The sequence below is a fragment of the Coregonus lavaretus genome (assembly GCF_964263955.1).
Source record: "Coregonus lavaretus genome assembly, chromosome: 30".
NCBI lineage: Eukaryota > Metazoa > Chordata > Actinopteri > Salmoniformes > Salmonidae > Coregonus > Coregonus lavaretus.
Genome location: NC_140017.1, coordinates 25,911,982 through 25,927,722, shown reverse-complemented (window position 1 = coordinate 25,927,722; position 15,741 = coordinate 25,911,982). Strand labels below are relative to the sequence as shown.

The 15,741-nt window shown below is 42.8% G+C and overlaps 1 protein-coding gene across 1 annotated transcript in view; it reads left to right on the top strand.

Annotated features, from left to right (window-relative positions):
* Positions 1–11,607, top strand: part of LOC311105493 (protein turtle homolog B-like) — a gene marked incomplete at both ends in the record, with an annotated part of 54,795 nt that extends 43,188 nt beyond the window's left edge. Inside the window, 10 exons of the mRNA XM_084147663.1 lie at positions 2,062–2,185; positions 3,179–3,354; positions 3,956–4,182; positions 4,499–4,583; positions 4,812–4,973; positions 5,066–5,111; positions 5,581–5,667; positions 6,386–8,011; positions 11,029–11,159; positions 11,393–11,607. Of these exons, the coding sequence (XP_084003789.1) occupies positions 2,062–2,185; positions 3,179–3,354; positions 3,956–4,182; positions 4,499–4,583; positions 4,812–4,973; positions 5,066–5,111; positions 5,581–5,667; positions 6,386–8,011; positions 11,029–11,159; positions 11,393–11,607 (2,879 nt within the window). The remainder of the gene's footprint in view (positions 1–2,061; positions 2,186–3,178; positions 3,355–3,955; positions 4,183–4,498; positions 4,584–4,811; positions 4,974–5,065; positions 5,112–5,580; positions 5,668–6,385; positions 8,012–11,028; positions 11,160–11,392) is intronic.
* Positions 11,608–15,741: the final 4,134 nt, after the last annotated feature.

Genomic DNA, 15,741 nt, shown 5'->3' with positions numbered 1-15,741 from the left:
AGCTCAAATAATCAAAGAGAAACGACAGTCCATCATTACTTTAAAACATCAAGGTCAGTCAATCCGGACAATTTCAAGAACTTTGAAAGTTTCTTGAAGTGCAGTCGGGAAAAACCATCAAGCGCTATGATGAAACTGGCTCTCATGAGGACCAACACAGGAATGGAAGACCTAGAGTTACCTCTGCTGCAGAGGACAAGTTCATTAGAGTTACCAACCTCAGAAATTGCAGCCCAAATAAATGCTTCACAGAGTTCAAGTCACAGACACATCTCAACATCAACTGTTCAGAGGGGACTGTATGAATCAGGCCTTCATGGTCGAATTGCTGCAAAGAAACCACTACTAAAGGACACCAATAATAAGAAGAGACCTGCTTGGGCCAAGAAACACGAGCAATGGACATTAGACCGGTGGAAATTTGTCCTTTGGTCTGGAGTCCAAATTGGAGATTTTGGGTTCCAACCGCCGTGTCTTTGTGAGACGCGGTGTGGGTGAACGGATGATCTCCGCATGTGTATTTCCCACCGTAAAGCATGGAGGAGGAGGTGTTATTGTGTGGGGTTGCTTTGCTGGTGACACTCTGTGATTTATTTAGAATTCAAGGCACACTTAACCAGCATGGCTACCACAACATTCTGCAGCGATACGCCATCCCATCTGGTTTGGGCTTAGTGGGACTATCATATGTTTTTCAACAGGACAATGACCCAACACACCTCCAGGCTGTGTAAGGGCTATTTTACCAAGAAGGAGAGTGATGGAGTGCTGCATCAGATGACCTGGCCTCCACAATCCCCCAACCTCAACCCAGTTGAGATGGTTTGGGATGAGTCGGACGGCAGAGTGAAGGAAAACTAGCCAACAAGTGCTCAGCATATGTGGGAACTACTTCAAGACTGTTGGAAAAGCATTCCAGGTGAAGCTGGTTGAGAGAATGCCAAGAGTGTGCAAAGCTGTCATCAAGGCAAAGGGTGGCTATTTGAAGAATCTCAAATATAAAATATATTTTGATTTGTTTAACACTTTTTTGGTTACTACATGATTCCATATGTGTTATTCCATAGTTTTGATATCTTCACTATTATTCTACAATGTAGAAAATAGTAAAAATAAAGAAAAACCCTTGAACAAGTAGGTGTGTCCAAACATTTGACTGGTATTGTATGTCTGGTGATCCTAGTCATCAGTACAGTCCCCCCTGTGTTTTCTCAGCTCTTCAGGGTTCAGAATTTCAGTTAATCTGAATTGAAGTGGAATTGAAGTGGTTTGACAGCAACCCTGCAGCTCTCTGTTCCAATTCATGATGACCCTAGTCCTAGCTGTACTGTATGTATACTGAAGTACTGCTTAGACAAGTGACTAGCTTGTGCATGTTTACAGTACATATAAGTAATAAGCATGCCTCAGGACTCTCACAGTCATACAACCTAGCTGGCACTTTCCCAAGTGTCCCCTCACTGGAGTGACAGGTGACATGTCAGAGGTGCTGAGTGTCAGAGGTGCTACGTTTCTGACCGTAGTGGTCAGGACAGCAGGTCTCCATTTAATCCCAGTAAAAAGGTGCTGGGTCTTGGCCACACAGCTGGGGCCTGGGATGATGACGGTCTGGCCAAGCCATAGATCTTCACTCACCTTTACATCACCATTGGTCAACAACACCTCACAGTACAGGGCATTAGCCAATCAGATAGGCCATTCACAGCCATTGTAGACAGTTGTATATTGTAGAGGACTGTGAATGGTAATGACAGCACAATGTTTCATTATTTGACTTAATAGGACAAATATTTGGACAATGATAGTGATTCAGAGTGAGATGGCTTTTTATACATTGACAAAACAGCTGTTATGGGAATAACACACTTGACCCATACTGTGGTTATTGAAGGATTGTAGAATGGTCATCCTAACCTTCACTGTACTGTACATATAGACCTAACAGATTGCTCTATCACTCTTTAGTGTGGGCCAGAGCAATATACAGTAGAGAGATATAGAGAGGTATACTGTAGATGGCTCTGGTATTAAATATGACAGTCTCTTTTCTCTGACCCTCAGGCACCAGCCCACACGCTCCAGGCAACATCCGTGTGTTGCCCTCGGTGACCTCGGCCAACGTGTCCTGGGAGCCGGGTTACGACGGAGGCTTTGATCAGACATTTTCAGTGTGGTACGGCCCAGTGTGAGTACTCCCAGCATGCTCTAGTCTACTATCACATCTTATACTCAGATTGCAGCTGATTCCCCTAATAGAGGTGGGAGGACAGAGACTTTGGGGATTGATCTGCAATAGATACGGTATGTAGGGATCTTATTTGTTATCAATAAGGAAATATTGATAATTGAATTACTTGAATTACTGCAACAGTATCCACTACCATCAACAAATACCATTTTGACAGCACTATGCTGATGGGTTATTACTCAGTTCTCCAGTAATAACACTCAGTTACTCAGTATTTGTATTTACATTATTTTCATTGTTGAAGAGTAGGGCATACAGTAAATCACAGAAGATGCATAATTCATGTGTTCATTTATTAAAGGCGTAATGGGATGTAATGGAAAGACATTGCAGTAACATTCTATTAGGCAACATCCACTAGGTGCCATAAAATCACTATTATCATTTTATGTACATGTCAGCAGTCATATGAGCCATACTGTGTTGAATGGGGGCTGTGTGTGATTAAATCATCTGATAGAAGTGGTGCTTTTGGCAGTCTAATATTAACAGCCATTCTCATCCATTTCTCTGTCATGGCCTGATGGCACTTAATGGACATTTGTTGACTGTAATATTAAACCATGTGCTTCGAGGAACATTGCATATACATGCAGGCATCTCTTGTGTACTTAAATAATGAATTACTTTGTACAGAGAGCTGTTGCTGATAAATGTATAAGTCAAATTGATCTAATTACCTTTAGTTTAGATTACAGAGATGAAGACTGTGAGGAGGACATTAAACAGAGTGAAATATAGCCTAGCAACTGTATTGTATTGCAACACTGTGGCCCATTGCCTGTGTAGTTTGACAGAGACACGCTACATAAGACTAGCTATCTACACCATATCTGCTATATGAGTGTTACCAGTATGGTCCATTGACCTTACAGTCAGGGTGCAGGTTAGTTAGTATTGATACCTCTCTCTGTGTTTCTGTTCCCCAAGGTTGAAAAAGGAGAATTTTGGCCCCCATGACTGGCACTCCATGCCGGTGTCGGGGTCTCAGACGTGGTTGGTGGTGCCGGGGCTGGAGCCCAGGACAGAGTACCAGTTCAGCGTCCTGGCACAGAACAAGCTGGGCACAGGCCCTTTCAGCGAGGTCGTGACGGTTAACACAGTAGGTAGGTGGCACCAGCACCAGAACAGCTTCCTACACTAGACTGATGCTGTCTATACTTGTATGTTGTATTTATTATGGATCCACATTAGTTCCTGCCCAAGGCAGCAAGCTACTCTTCCTAGGGTCCAGCAACATTAAGGCAGTTATATACAATTTAAAATATTACATGACATTACATTTCATAACACTTTTCACAACACATTAAGTGTGTTCCCTCAGGCCACTATCACATATCTACAATACAAAACCCATGTATAAGTGTGGATTTAGATACCTGTAGATACCTAGAATAGACTCTTTGTAATGCATGTTTTTTTAGATAACTCTATAGCTTATGTTATGCCTTAACTTGAAATACAACGGATTTGCATTTAGATGTTTGCACATCGATTTGTCCATTTCAGACATGTCATGTTGGTTCTGTATGCTCACTATCATTGAAACTACTGCTCTCTAGAGCTATCTTCTAGAATGCAGTTTGTAATTGCTCTCACCATCTTCTGTTTATCTCTGATTGATCACATGTGAATGAACTGGTTTGTTATGGCTGTTTGAATTGGTTAACTTCCTTCTAAAACTGGTCTGTTCTATTGTCCCGTTAGTGTCTCCCCTGAGTACCCCTGAACCACAGGTGCTTCTTACTCCACCACGGTGCCTCACAGCCAATCGCACGCAGCACGGCGTCTTACTCACATGGCTCCCGCCAGCCAATCACTCCTCGCCTGTCGACCGCTACATCATGGAGTTCCGTCTCGGAGAGAGGTGGGAGGTCCTCGACGAGCTGATCCCTGCCACTGAGACTGAGCTGATGGCCAGGGACCTCGTCCAGGTAACGGACCGTAGATACCTCAATGTATAATCAATGCTCTCTGTTTATAGTGACAGCTGCCGATGTGTAATGACTGTTCATTAGAGTGTCATAAACTGTCTATAAGATAATAAAAACACTTTATGAATGACTTGTAAATCCTATATAAATCATTCTAAGTATACCTTCATGTAAAGCGTTATCGGTATTCTTTTGCAGAAGGCAGTTGTTTTGGGGTAATGACACCTTTATTTTGAGACAATTGTTATGCTGAGGGAAATTGGACTGTGGATGTGTTATGTGTGTGGAATGGACAGTTGTCTTGTGTCCCTGGCAGGAGTCGTGGTATGAGTTCAGAGTCATGGCCGTCATGGATGACCTCGTCAGTGACAGCAGTAATGTGGTGGGAGTGTCCAGCACAGGTAAGTGTTACACCTAATATATTACACACTACAATTCAGAATTATTCAAATAATATTCCCAAATAGCTACAATGGAATGGAATCTTTTCAAATGCTGCTGATATGTCACTCCATTAAATCCATTTACCTCCATGAGGTTCATGATTTGAAAGTGAAGTTCATGATTTGAAGGTAAAGTCCATTTCCACCCCCCCATTTCTGAACCCCTGGGTACCTCTTCCGCCTCAGATCCTTTCCCCCCTACAGAGGTGACTGAAGAGGGGTTGGCGCGGCCTGTGGTAGCGGGCGTCGTGGCAACCATCTGCTTTCTGGCGGCTGCAGTGCTCTTCAGTACTCTAGCAGCCTGCTTCGTCAACAAACAGCACCGACGCAAACTCAAACGCAAACCAGGTATGCTTCCACTTCTTCTAACTGTCTAACTTCTACTGTCCATTCTCTGGTCTTGGTTGTAATCTCTAAATCTCTGTTTTGTCTCTTCTAAGACCCTCCCCTGTCTGTAACACACTTCAGGAAAAGCATTGACTCACCGTAAGTACTAAAGTCAAACCCAGAGAGAAAAACAGGAGCCAACCTTTTGAGCTCTTATGCCGATTCACAATGCAGTAGTCACTGGATTGAATTTAGATGCAACAATAACTCCTCTTTACCTGTTTTAGGGTTATTGTTATGGTCTCTGTTCGCTTCACTCCTGTTCAGTACCAACTGTCAGGGCAGGGTAGTTTTGCTAGGACATGAGTATGGTTTGGATGTATATTGTGTGTATTTCAAGGGTTTGGAGAGAGGTCTATGTTAAAAGGAATTGGATGTGTTGACTTGTTGGAATATCTAGATGGTCAAGTTAATGAAAATGGCATTATAATGTATGTTCCAGTTGTTTATATCTGGTTTAAGTCTGGTCCTCTTGTGACTCCATGATGGTCCCTCCTGTGTTGTGTGGAGGTTTGGTTTAGTTGACAGATGACCGTGGCCCATGTCGTTTGTGTGTCTCCCACCGCAGGCCTCCTCTCACCCCCTTGCCTGGGGTAGAGCCCTGCTGGGACGCGCCAGCCAGGAGCAGCTACATGCCCCCACCAGCCAGCTCCCTGTGAGTGCCTAGCTGCTTGCACCATACCAGTGTGTGCTGTGCTGCACTACGCTATGCTGGCTTGGCTGCATGGATAATATATGAATTTTATAGATTTTATTTACTTAGTGCTCTGCTGGCCTAACCGCATGCACAGTATACAGTATATGCACCATATAGGGATTTGTGTTTGCGTTGGCTCAGCTGCATGTACAGTACTGTGTATATGCACTCTATAGTTGACTGTGTTGTTTACAATGCTGCTCCTGGTGTGTGGCAAATAGAAAAAAAGGCCTAGTTGGATGTCATCTGCTTTATTTTTATGCCATACAAGCATTTGGCGCAGCATATGTCCCCAACAAGACAAATGGGCCTCGGTTTTTACCCAAGAGCGAGTAAAAAAAGATCTGTGAGACGGTTGTCATGGCTGCTTGGTAACGGTTCCTTTCTCATACTGTCGCCATGGCTACAGTCATTAGCTTCAATGTTAGCAGAATGCACTGGATACTATCATAATGCAGAGGTTGAATACAAATGAAACAGGTGTATTTGCTTTGACATGGTGCCATGGCTTTGGATTTTCTCATCTGTCTAGCATAGTAGTGATGCATACTGTGGTTAACATGCTATTTTACTGTGTACAATTAGGCTGTTTATTGATTAATAACTGCTGTTTAAGGGGTTCATTATGAAGCCATCATGTTTGAGTGTCTGCCTCTGTGTTGGTTGTCTCTGACAGGCTGTCCTCTGGGAAGATCAGTCCAGAGAGCTCCCCTCCCGCCTCGCGGCCCCAGTCCCTGTCCTCAGATGGGGCCCACGGCCCGGGTCTGTACGTCAGGAGGCTGCCAAGCCCTCAGAGAGACAAGGACAAAGAGCTCTCCTTCTACAAGAAAACCAAGCGTGCCATAGCCAGCAAGAAGTACAGCGTGTCCAAGCATGAGGCAGAGGTCACCAGCCCCATCGAGCTGATCAGCCGCGGTCCCGACGGTCGTTTCAGCATGGCCAGCCCGCCATCAGCCCACCGCCGCATCCAGGGCTTCCCGTTCGCCGAGGAGTCCGACATGTACCCCGAGTTCCGGCAGTCCGACGAGGAGAATGACTTTGACGCCGGGCCCCTGCCCCCGATCATGGCCACACTCCGACCACAGCTCTCACCAACATCCTCCAGCCTGGAGTCCACGCAGCCCCCCAACTACAGCCCCCGCCTCCACAGGCCCATGGAAGGTATGAGCTTTGTGGAGGGCAGTGGGCATCATGCTGCAGGGCAGGCCCCAGCCTCCCGCTACAGGGACTTTCCACAGGTCCCCTTCTATGGGTATCTAGGCAGCCGCGGGGAATCGGGGATCCCGCCACCTTTTTACATGCCTGACATCAGTCCGCGTAGCTCCGCTCTGTCCTCCCCCCCAGGCACTGCTGACGGGGGGCCCTACGGTTATCCCTCCATCCCAGAGGAGAGGGAAGAGATGGAGCTCCATCATCAGTACACTGCCTCTGGCCATTCCCTCCCACATCCACACAGCCCTATCCCTCGCTCCCCTCGCTCACCTGACAGCTGGCAGCCTCACGAGTTCCCCTTCCTTGGTCTGGAGGGGCCCCGCTTCATTTATCCACCTCACCACCCCTTACATCATCACCAGGACCTTCCCGACCCTCCACCGTACCCCCCTCTCCACCCCAGCCGCCTGCACCTCCCAAGCCCTCGGCTCCTGCAGCTGGAGGTCCCAATGGCTCCGCAGGGCAGGGACCGACCCCCAGGCCCTCCAGCTAGGCGCTTAGCTATGCAACAGGCCCAGAGTCTCGGCCAGCTCAGACACACATCCCACGGTGTGGGTGTACCAGTGTTGCCTTACCCTGACCCGGCAGCCCGTGCAGGGAGCCCAAGCACAGCCCCTAGCAGCAGCCCCCAGTCCTGGCTCAGCCCGAGGTCAGGGCGTAGGACAGACCCCTCCTTGCCCCCGCTGGTCCTCCAGCCCTCCCGCCTGTCCCCCCTCTCCCAGAGCCCTCTTAGCACCCAGCCAGGTTCCCCAGATATTCTAGTCCGCCCCCCGCCCCACCCCAGCATCCTCCGCACATCCCGCTCTCTGGAGATGCCTGAGATCTCCATGCACCCCCAAGCCACCGTCAGTTTCTCCCGAAGGTCCTCCCTGGCCACCTCCCCCACCCAGGGCCAGCAGGGAAGCCGCAGGCCCAGCCCCAGTTACCGTCCCCACATGTCCTATGCATCCACAGCAGCCAGTTACCCCTCCCAGTCCCCCTCTCCCCCCTTGGAGGGCAGGGATGTGTTCGGGCAGTGGCCGTCCCAGAGGAGGACAGAGGAGGAGATGCTGCCCTCAGAGCCCTCCCAGCTCCAGATATCCGCCTCAGGGTAGGTGACCTACACCGGTCCGGCAGGGACAGCAACGCACTAACTAACGAACACAATAAACTTCTCCAACCTGGGCACTCAATTCTAAATGTATCCCCAGTTTATAGAGTATGACGTAATGTTTTACTTTTGGCATACCAATAATACATATTTAGGCTTATATGCAGAAAGCATGTATTTGCATCTGGCACACATCTGATCAGTCATAAACAAGTTATTAATTCAAATTTTGTCAATATACCCATTTGAATCAAGGCAAATTATGAAATTCATACTTTTAAAGTGTAGGTTTTACATAAAAAGTCCTTATGACACATTTTATAATTTAACCCTAGAACAAAGTCACATCTAAAATATTGATATTGATCTTTGAATTCTGTAATTATTATTTATAAGATATTTGTGTTTTTCTCTGTATGGCGACTCATTTTCGGAAGAAAAGGTGATTTTTAACTGCCTAACCAAGAATGTGTAAAACGTTACAATTGCATTAAGATGCAATCTGCAACAAAGGATTTCAGGTGGCAGACTTATGGGATCTTTGAGCGAATGCTTCACTAAATAATTAACTAGCATATAGAGTGTTTTTTATTGATTGAATACTAGGGTAGTGAGGTAATATTTTATCTTACATATTTAGTTGATTTCCTTGAATTATAGCCCACCTATGACATCTCAGCAGAGGCTTTCCTTGGCAGCTACTGTTATTTAACTGGTGGTAAATGATACTGTAGCTAAACTAAAATATTACTTTAAAGGTTGAGTGCCTTCCACCGCTCAAATGAAATATGAAATGTACAAGGTAGCAAATTTTTTCAAATGATATTCAGCATCATTATTGCCCAGATAAGCCTTCTAATTCAGGAATGATCTTCACACATTTGAAGGCCAAAGCAGATTTTACTGCACATCTGAGATTTATGGCCAAACACCTTCTTTTTTTCTTTTTTTTACCTGAGACCATTTTGACTACTTGATAATCTCAAATTATGATCTATTAAACCCACATAGTCATACAGTACATGCTCTGCAGGACAATAGAAGACATACAAGAGAGCAATATACCTGAGGCGCATATAATCCCCCCCTTTTGACTGTATACCTACATGCTTCTCCCCTTCCCCCTCACACCCACCTCCTACCTTTCTGAATCCCAGGGATTGCCAGGTTAGTGTAAGCGGTCACACTCTTTTTCCACCCCTTAACAGTGTCATGGTCATTTGGGCAAGTATAGTGTAGGCCTGGCCTGCTGGTTTGTAGAGTGTGAGGGCTCAGGGGTCTTACCTCATCTGTTTTTGATTGATCTCAGCTATCTGGGCAGCGTTGTTGTGAGCCGGTCCCCTACGCCGCAATAGGTAAGGGTCGGACCCATGTCTGAGAGGGGAGGTGTCAGCAGGGGAGGGCTCTAATCACTCTCTCCTTTAAAGGGGAATCGCTGACTTTGGGTTGAGCCTCTTTACTGGATTCAAGTTTGCTAGCTCAAATGCTAACTGCTAACATACAGGTTACATTTCTTACAGTTCTTTGGCACAACATGCCTGCTGTCGAGCACAGTGATTAGGCTGGTGAGCAATATTAGGAGCTGTTTTGGACTGTGGAGCAGTATTTGAAATACAGGCACGGTTTCCCTGCACTCAAAAAAGCCTTGAATCAATAGAGGACCCAGATTACTGATAGACTGGAGTATTCCCCTTTAAAGTTTTGTTCCATGTGCAAAATGCCATGCATGCCTTCTCTAAATATCTCTCTTTTGACTCAAACGTATAACAATAATTCTCAAGACTAAATTCTTCGTCACATTCGTCGTCTTAAGTGCTTTCGTTTCTGTCATGTGACTGTTTTTAATGACCATTTCCTCTTCCTGTCATGTGACTGTTCTTTAACGGCCATTTCCTCTTCCTGCCATCTCCTCCCGTCAGCATGGTGAAGCCTCTGTACACAGTGTTCATGTTGATGAAAGTGTGCTGTACAGTGTTCATGTTTGATGGAAATGTACCGTATCTAACTCACTGTGGCCCCTGCACACAGTATTTGGGATTATGAAAATGCTACTGTATTTATCTAACGAGTAATGCTTTAATTTTCATATTTGTCTCCCCTCTCTGCTAATGGCTCTCAATCTCTCTCTCTACAGTGACACTATGAAGGACAACACCTCTAAACCTTTGTGTTCCTACAGTATGCCTTTTGAAACAATATGTTTTGGCAGAATCACTTGACTTTACATATCGTCGAGTTAGGTTTTGAAGCTGGTGTATTCAATCCATTGAATGGCAACAAACATTTAATCTCATGAACCTGAACATAAATGTTTGGTGTTGATGAGGTTATTTTGGGTCTTAGTATCATTACTTGCATCTTTCTATGATGGACTGCAAAACAAGAGTATTCATTATGAGGTAAAAGTATATTTCAAAACAGATACCTTTCTGTGTAAAGCTCATCAACGTGCTTCAATTTGACATGGATTTAGAATTAGCCAATGATAGATACCGCTCATCTTTAACGCATTAAAATATATTCAGTATTAGGGTGATTTTGATTGATATGTCACTCATAAAATGAAAATAATCCACATAGAGCTATCAAAAGATGAGAATCCTCTTTGTTGCCCCACTCAACAAAACAGACAAGCCATGGATTCTCACTGTAGAGCAAGAGGAGCAATTCAGTAACTATAGAAACTGAAGCATTTCTTATGTAAACTGTTCTTACAAATACAGTATAGAGATTATTTTCATTTTATGGGTATCTGAAAGTGACAAAATATTGACGTATTCCTTCATAATTTTTTTGAGAATTAACACAGTTCATCCATAGTACTTTATTAATTCCTCACAATCTAAAGCCAATGATTTTCTCAACAAATCATCAGTTTATTTATGGTTCAATATTACAGAGCCTTTCGGAATCAATGTCCTCCTGACTCCCCATCTGACTAATCACTGAGGATAGCGCTTCCCGGTGGTGGGTTAAAGTAAAGCATGTGTATTGTGCCTCTCTCCTCTTCTTTCTAGGGAACCTCTAGGTGCGTCTAGTGATCCTGCCGGGTCTGAGAGCTTACAAACACTGCTACACCACTGTATTACTAAAGCCAAGAGAGTGGCTGCGAACACCAATAACAACTCCACTTCCAGGAGAAGAACAGGTCAGTCTCTGAACTAAAGAATAAACCACAGGCCGACACACAACTGTTAGAAGAACCAAAAAGAACAGCATTTAGTGAGTTCATTGTAGCCTGTTTGTGCTGTAAAGCCAAATCCTATCATTGTCATGCCTATGTAACGACCATAGTTGTTGGCTTTACAGCACAGACGAGTCAGAGGCCATACTGAATGACTTGGTGTTGTATCCTCAATAACACTACCTCTCCCTCCCTAGGTGTGTCTCCCTCTCAGACCCAGCAGCAATCCCAGACCCCCCCGGCTCACAGAGAAGATCTCTACCTCCACAGGAAGAGGAAAAGGCAGAACAGGAAGAGCCCATATCTCTTTTTGTCCTCCCTCCTGCGCCGCAGCAGACGCTCTGAGGAGGACCAGGCAGCCATCCTGGCCAGTACAGACTCAGACGGGCCCAACTACGGGACTCTACACTGACCACTGACCAGTATGTCCACTACTGTCACTCACAGACTGCCCAAGCCATGGGACACGACTACATTGACCCGCCAACATAGATCTCCCTATAACTCCCATACACTAATGATGATAATCATATGATTAATTCCATTCAGCTTTTGGCAGTGGGTAACCTGTCTCTAGCATTTTTCAAATAATTTAGAAACAAAATAAAGAGGTTTTCCGTATCTCCCTGAGGATAATGTAGTGAGGGTCACCAGATAAAAAACCTGTAATGTAAATACATAAAATAATGAAATAAGGGGAGAAAATATCCTATTGTAGTAAAATGCATTGATCTAAATAATTCACAACACCTTAAAAGTCACTGGTCATGGAGGAGTCTATCTGAGGTGTTACGGTGACACAGTGGACTATAAAACCTGCTGCGTTCCTTAAACAAGGACCTCAGTCTACCTTTCCTAAAATTCAAATAGTGTCAGTATCTAACACAGGGTTCTTATCACAAAATATACCTCAGAGTAAGCATAGAATTGCTGTAATTCTAGTGGTATATACTGTACGTATTTTACATTATTTTTTCAAATGAAATGTGTTAAAGAAATGGTATATAGTATCATACATTTCACATATGAAATGGATGCTATGGCCTGAAATCTGATTTGATCCGCTTTTAATATCTATCCCAATCTGCATATTTTGCTTAGTCCCAAAATAATATTATCATCCAATACAAGGCGCGATATGATATTGGTACATTTCAAACCACTAAAAGACATGTCCTCACTCTCTTGCATGTTGGCTCAAAGTCTTTAACCATGTGATCACATCCAGTAAAGGTGAGCCCATGTTCTTATTGCTATGACATACAGTAACCTTGTGTTCAAAAGAGGCCGAATGTACACTTGATAGGGTGAGGACAGAAAAGGGGTGAGGAAATGTGATGTGTATACAGTGTTTTTCATTAATATGGAGGAAACCTTGAGTCATTTGTGGAATTTGGCACATCTCTAGGTGCCTTGTTTGCCTTTTCTCTCTTGTTTTTGAAAAGTGAATTAACTGCCTTTTCCTTCGCCTTCACACATTCTCTCTCTCTGTTGGGACTCATTATCTGCCAAGGATACCTAGCTGTGAGGAAGTGGTACTGAAGATGCATTACTCTGATTCTTAAAAAAAAAAATCTTGACTGTGTATATTCTACTAATAGAACAGACCTGTAATAACAATTAGTGATTATGATGACAGTGTTATTCATTTCAGGTTTCAAATTGTGGTAATGTTATAACATAGATTCAAAAAATCACAATTAAACCAACATTTAAATGTAATGGTACAGAAGTAGTTATTATGCAGAAAGTGAAACTTGCCACTGATGTTCATATTTCAAAACAACTGTAATATTGAATACTGTATTGAAAGATCTGATTGCTCTTGCTTTATTATGCTATTTTAACAAGTGGGCTTGTTAGATGACAAGTGACAACATTTGTGTTACAATAACTAAGGTGAAACTCAAAAGATGGGGTGGCTGTTTCGACTCTCGACTGTTATTATTTATCTCTCTAACAACTGTATAATATTACCTGCTAGCTATTTCTCTGTATGTTTATTCATTTTAACACTAACCGATAATGAATGTACTGTATGTTTTGCTGTACAGGAAAGGAATGTCCTGATGTCATAGTACAATGGATGACCTGTCACATGTGGTGGTATTAAGTTTAGGTTTAATTGGTTAGTTGGCACAATAGATTTATTTGATTTATCACAAGAGGCTAGCTGGTTAGCCAAGGAAGGGTTCAACAACTGTTGGTTGAATGCTTTCCTTTACACTGATGGTTACTGTTATACTTTTCTTCTCACCCTGTAGACTAGATCTATTAGAGAGCTTTAAGCTTACAAACTTACAAGATGAATCATTGGAAGACATTTACATTTTAAACCCATTTGTCTGACTTGGAGTCACTTTTATCTCTACTGATAGCAATTCAGGAGTTGAACTAGACATAACAACTCTCTGAATGTATGTTAATTGAACTCCTCTCTGCTTACTATAGAATACAATTCAGTGATCAAAACATCAACTTTATCTGCCCTCTTCACTCACTTTCCAACGTATTGGTTTTATTATTAGTGCGATAGTGACGATTTTGTGGAATGAAGTTGTTTGAAATTGATACATCAACGTGCATATTCTAAGAATTAGTTATATGTAAGATATGGGGAAAATCTATATTTATAATGTATACATGGTGTGTACTGTATTTGTAAAGATGAAACTAAACAGAAAGATTTTCTGTCCATGTCCATTATGCTTGAGGACAAAACTATAGATAGAGATTTAAAGCAAATTATATTAGATGTGATGAAAGTATTTGCTTTAAGGCATGAAGTGGACAATATTTATAAAACTTATTAAGGTGCCTCGTTTGTCATATTTTCGGAGACATTGTTTATGGAAAAGTAAATGTTAGCACAGAACAAATGTGTTATTGTCATTTGGGCCTGTTGGCTGCACAAGTTCAGTAGTATTTCTTCTGTTGTATAGTATGTGAATGAATACCAATTTGAAAAGCTTTAGAAGCATCAAGGTGTCGTCGCTGGACTAAACCTTATCTGGAACAGAAAACTACTTTTATTTTCTCACGAGCACACAGGTAGATTCACTCATGATCACTTGCCTTCAGATGTCCAAAGTATGAGAGAAACAAAAGCGAGACCACATTTTTCATTGAGCCACAAACAATGTCATAGTTATGGGGTACTGTATGTGCTGCAACCGAAGTCGTGTTTACATTAGCTAGAGATGATGTACGTGCTACTAGGACGTAGTTGCTTTCAACATTATGACTTGGTGCTATGTTTAACTCTGTGGTGCTGTAGATCAGAGGCCTAATCTCTTGAAGTCCTCTGTGTTTTACTAACTCAACTAGTTCCATCGTTGTAGGTCCTATTAGTAAACTAGTGTGATTGGCAATGAGCAAATTGTATTGATTGTGGAATCAGATAGTGTCAATAGATAGTGTGGTGACATTCATAAAATACATCAAAGAGACTTAGAACAATGTAGCAGTCAATGGAACAATAGTTAGTTTCTGTCTCTGTTACAGCCTCTCTCTGTGCTTCCAGGGTACCCTCTCCAAAGTGTTGTACTTGTGTTGATGGGGAGATATAATATCCAGGTTAGATGGGGAAACCTACTTGGTGTGAAGTTATTTATCAGTACTTTGGATCAGTATTAAATATGTAACAGGAGACGGGAGGGAATCTGAGCCCATGGTCAGGGCATGAGAAGGTTGTTCTACACTACACACTTCCTACAGGTCAAAACTATTTTTGATTGACAGCACTGTTTTCAAGCACACTACTGCAGGGGCATAACCTTCTTACGTGATTTCTCTCCACTGTTGTCGCAAAAGTCTCCTATTGGGGGACAGTATTGTACAGTATAGCCAATAAGAGTATTCATCAAACAGCGTTTGTATTTAAGCTGATTCTTCTCGTATGTTTTGGTAAAGGTATTGCTGACACATTCTCCATGTAGAATGTTACTAATGTATGTAGTCTTCCGGGCTCTTTTGCTTTAAAAAAAAATAAGAAAAAAACATACAGTATGTAAGAGGGCTACTTTGGAGGTACAGATGTAGGATCTTAATCTGAGCCAGTATGCTACAGCAGGAAAATAAACCTGCAGCAAGAGAAAATGTGAATTATTATAACGATTATAATTAATGGACATTTTTGTAGGGGTTGCTAAATTTTTCTTAAGGGAAAATCAAGTCTGAAATGTCAAAGTGGAAATTACAAACTTCAGAAGCCTTTTTAAACCTCAAATACACTACAATTCTGAAATATCCTGCATTGCAGGAAAGTTATCCTGCAACAGTGCAATCAAATTAAGATCCTGTACTGTTAGATCGACTTTTGTTTTGTGTTTTTCTGCTTAAAGGCATTTAGTGCAGGAGCTTGTAGGATTATACTTAGAGCAAATTTGATTTAACTATATTTATCTTGCATGTAGAGACAATACAAAAAATCCTATTCAGCAATCAGTCATAAACGTTCAACCTGGTTGTGATCAGACAGAAAATGGAATATGTAGTATTTTCTATGTTATCTGTTTTTCCATGTGTACCAGCACTGAGGAAATAG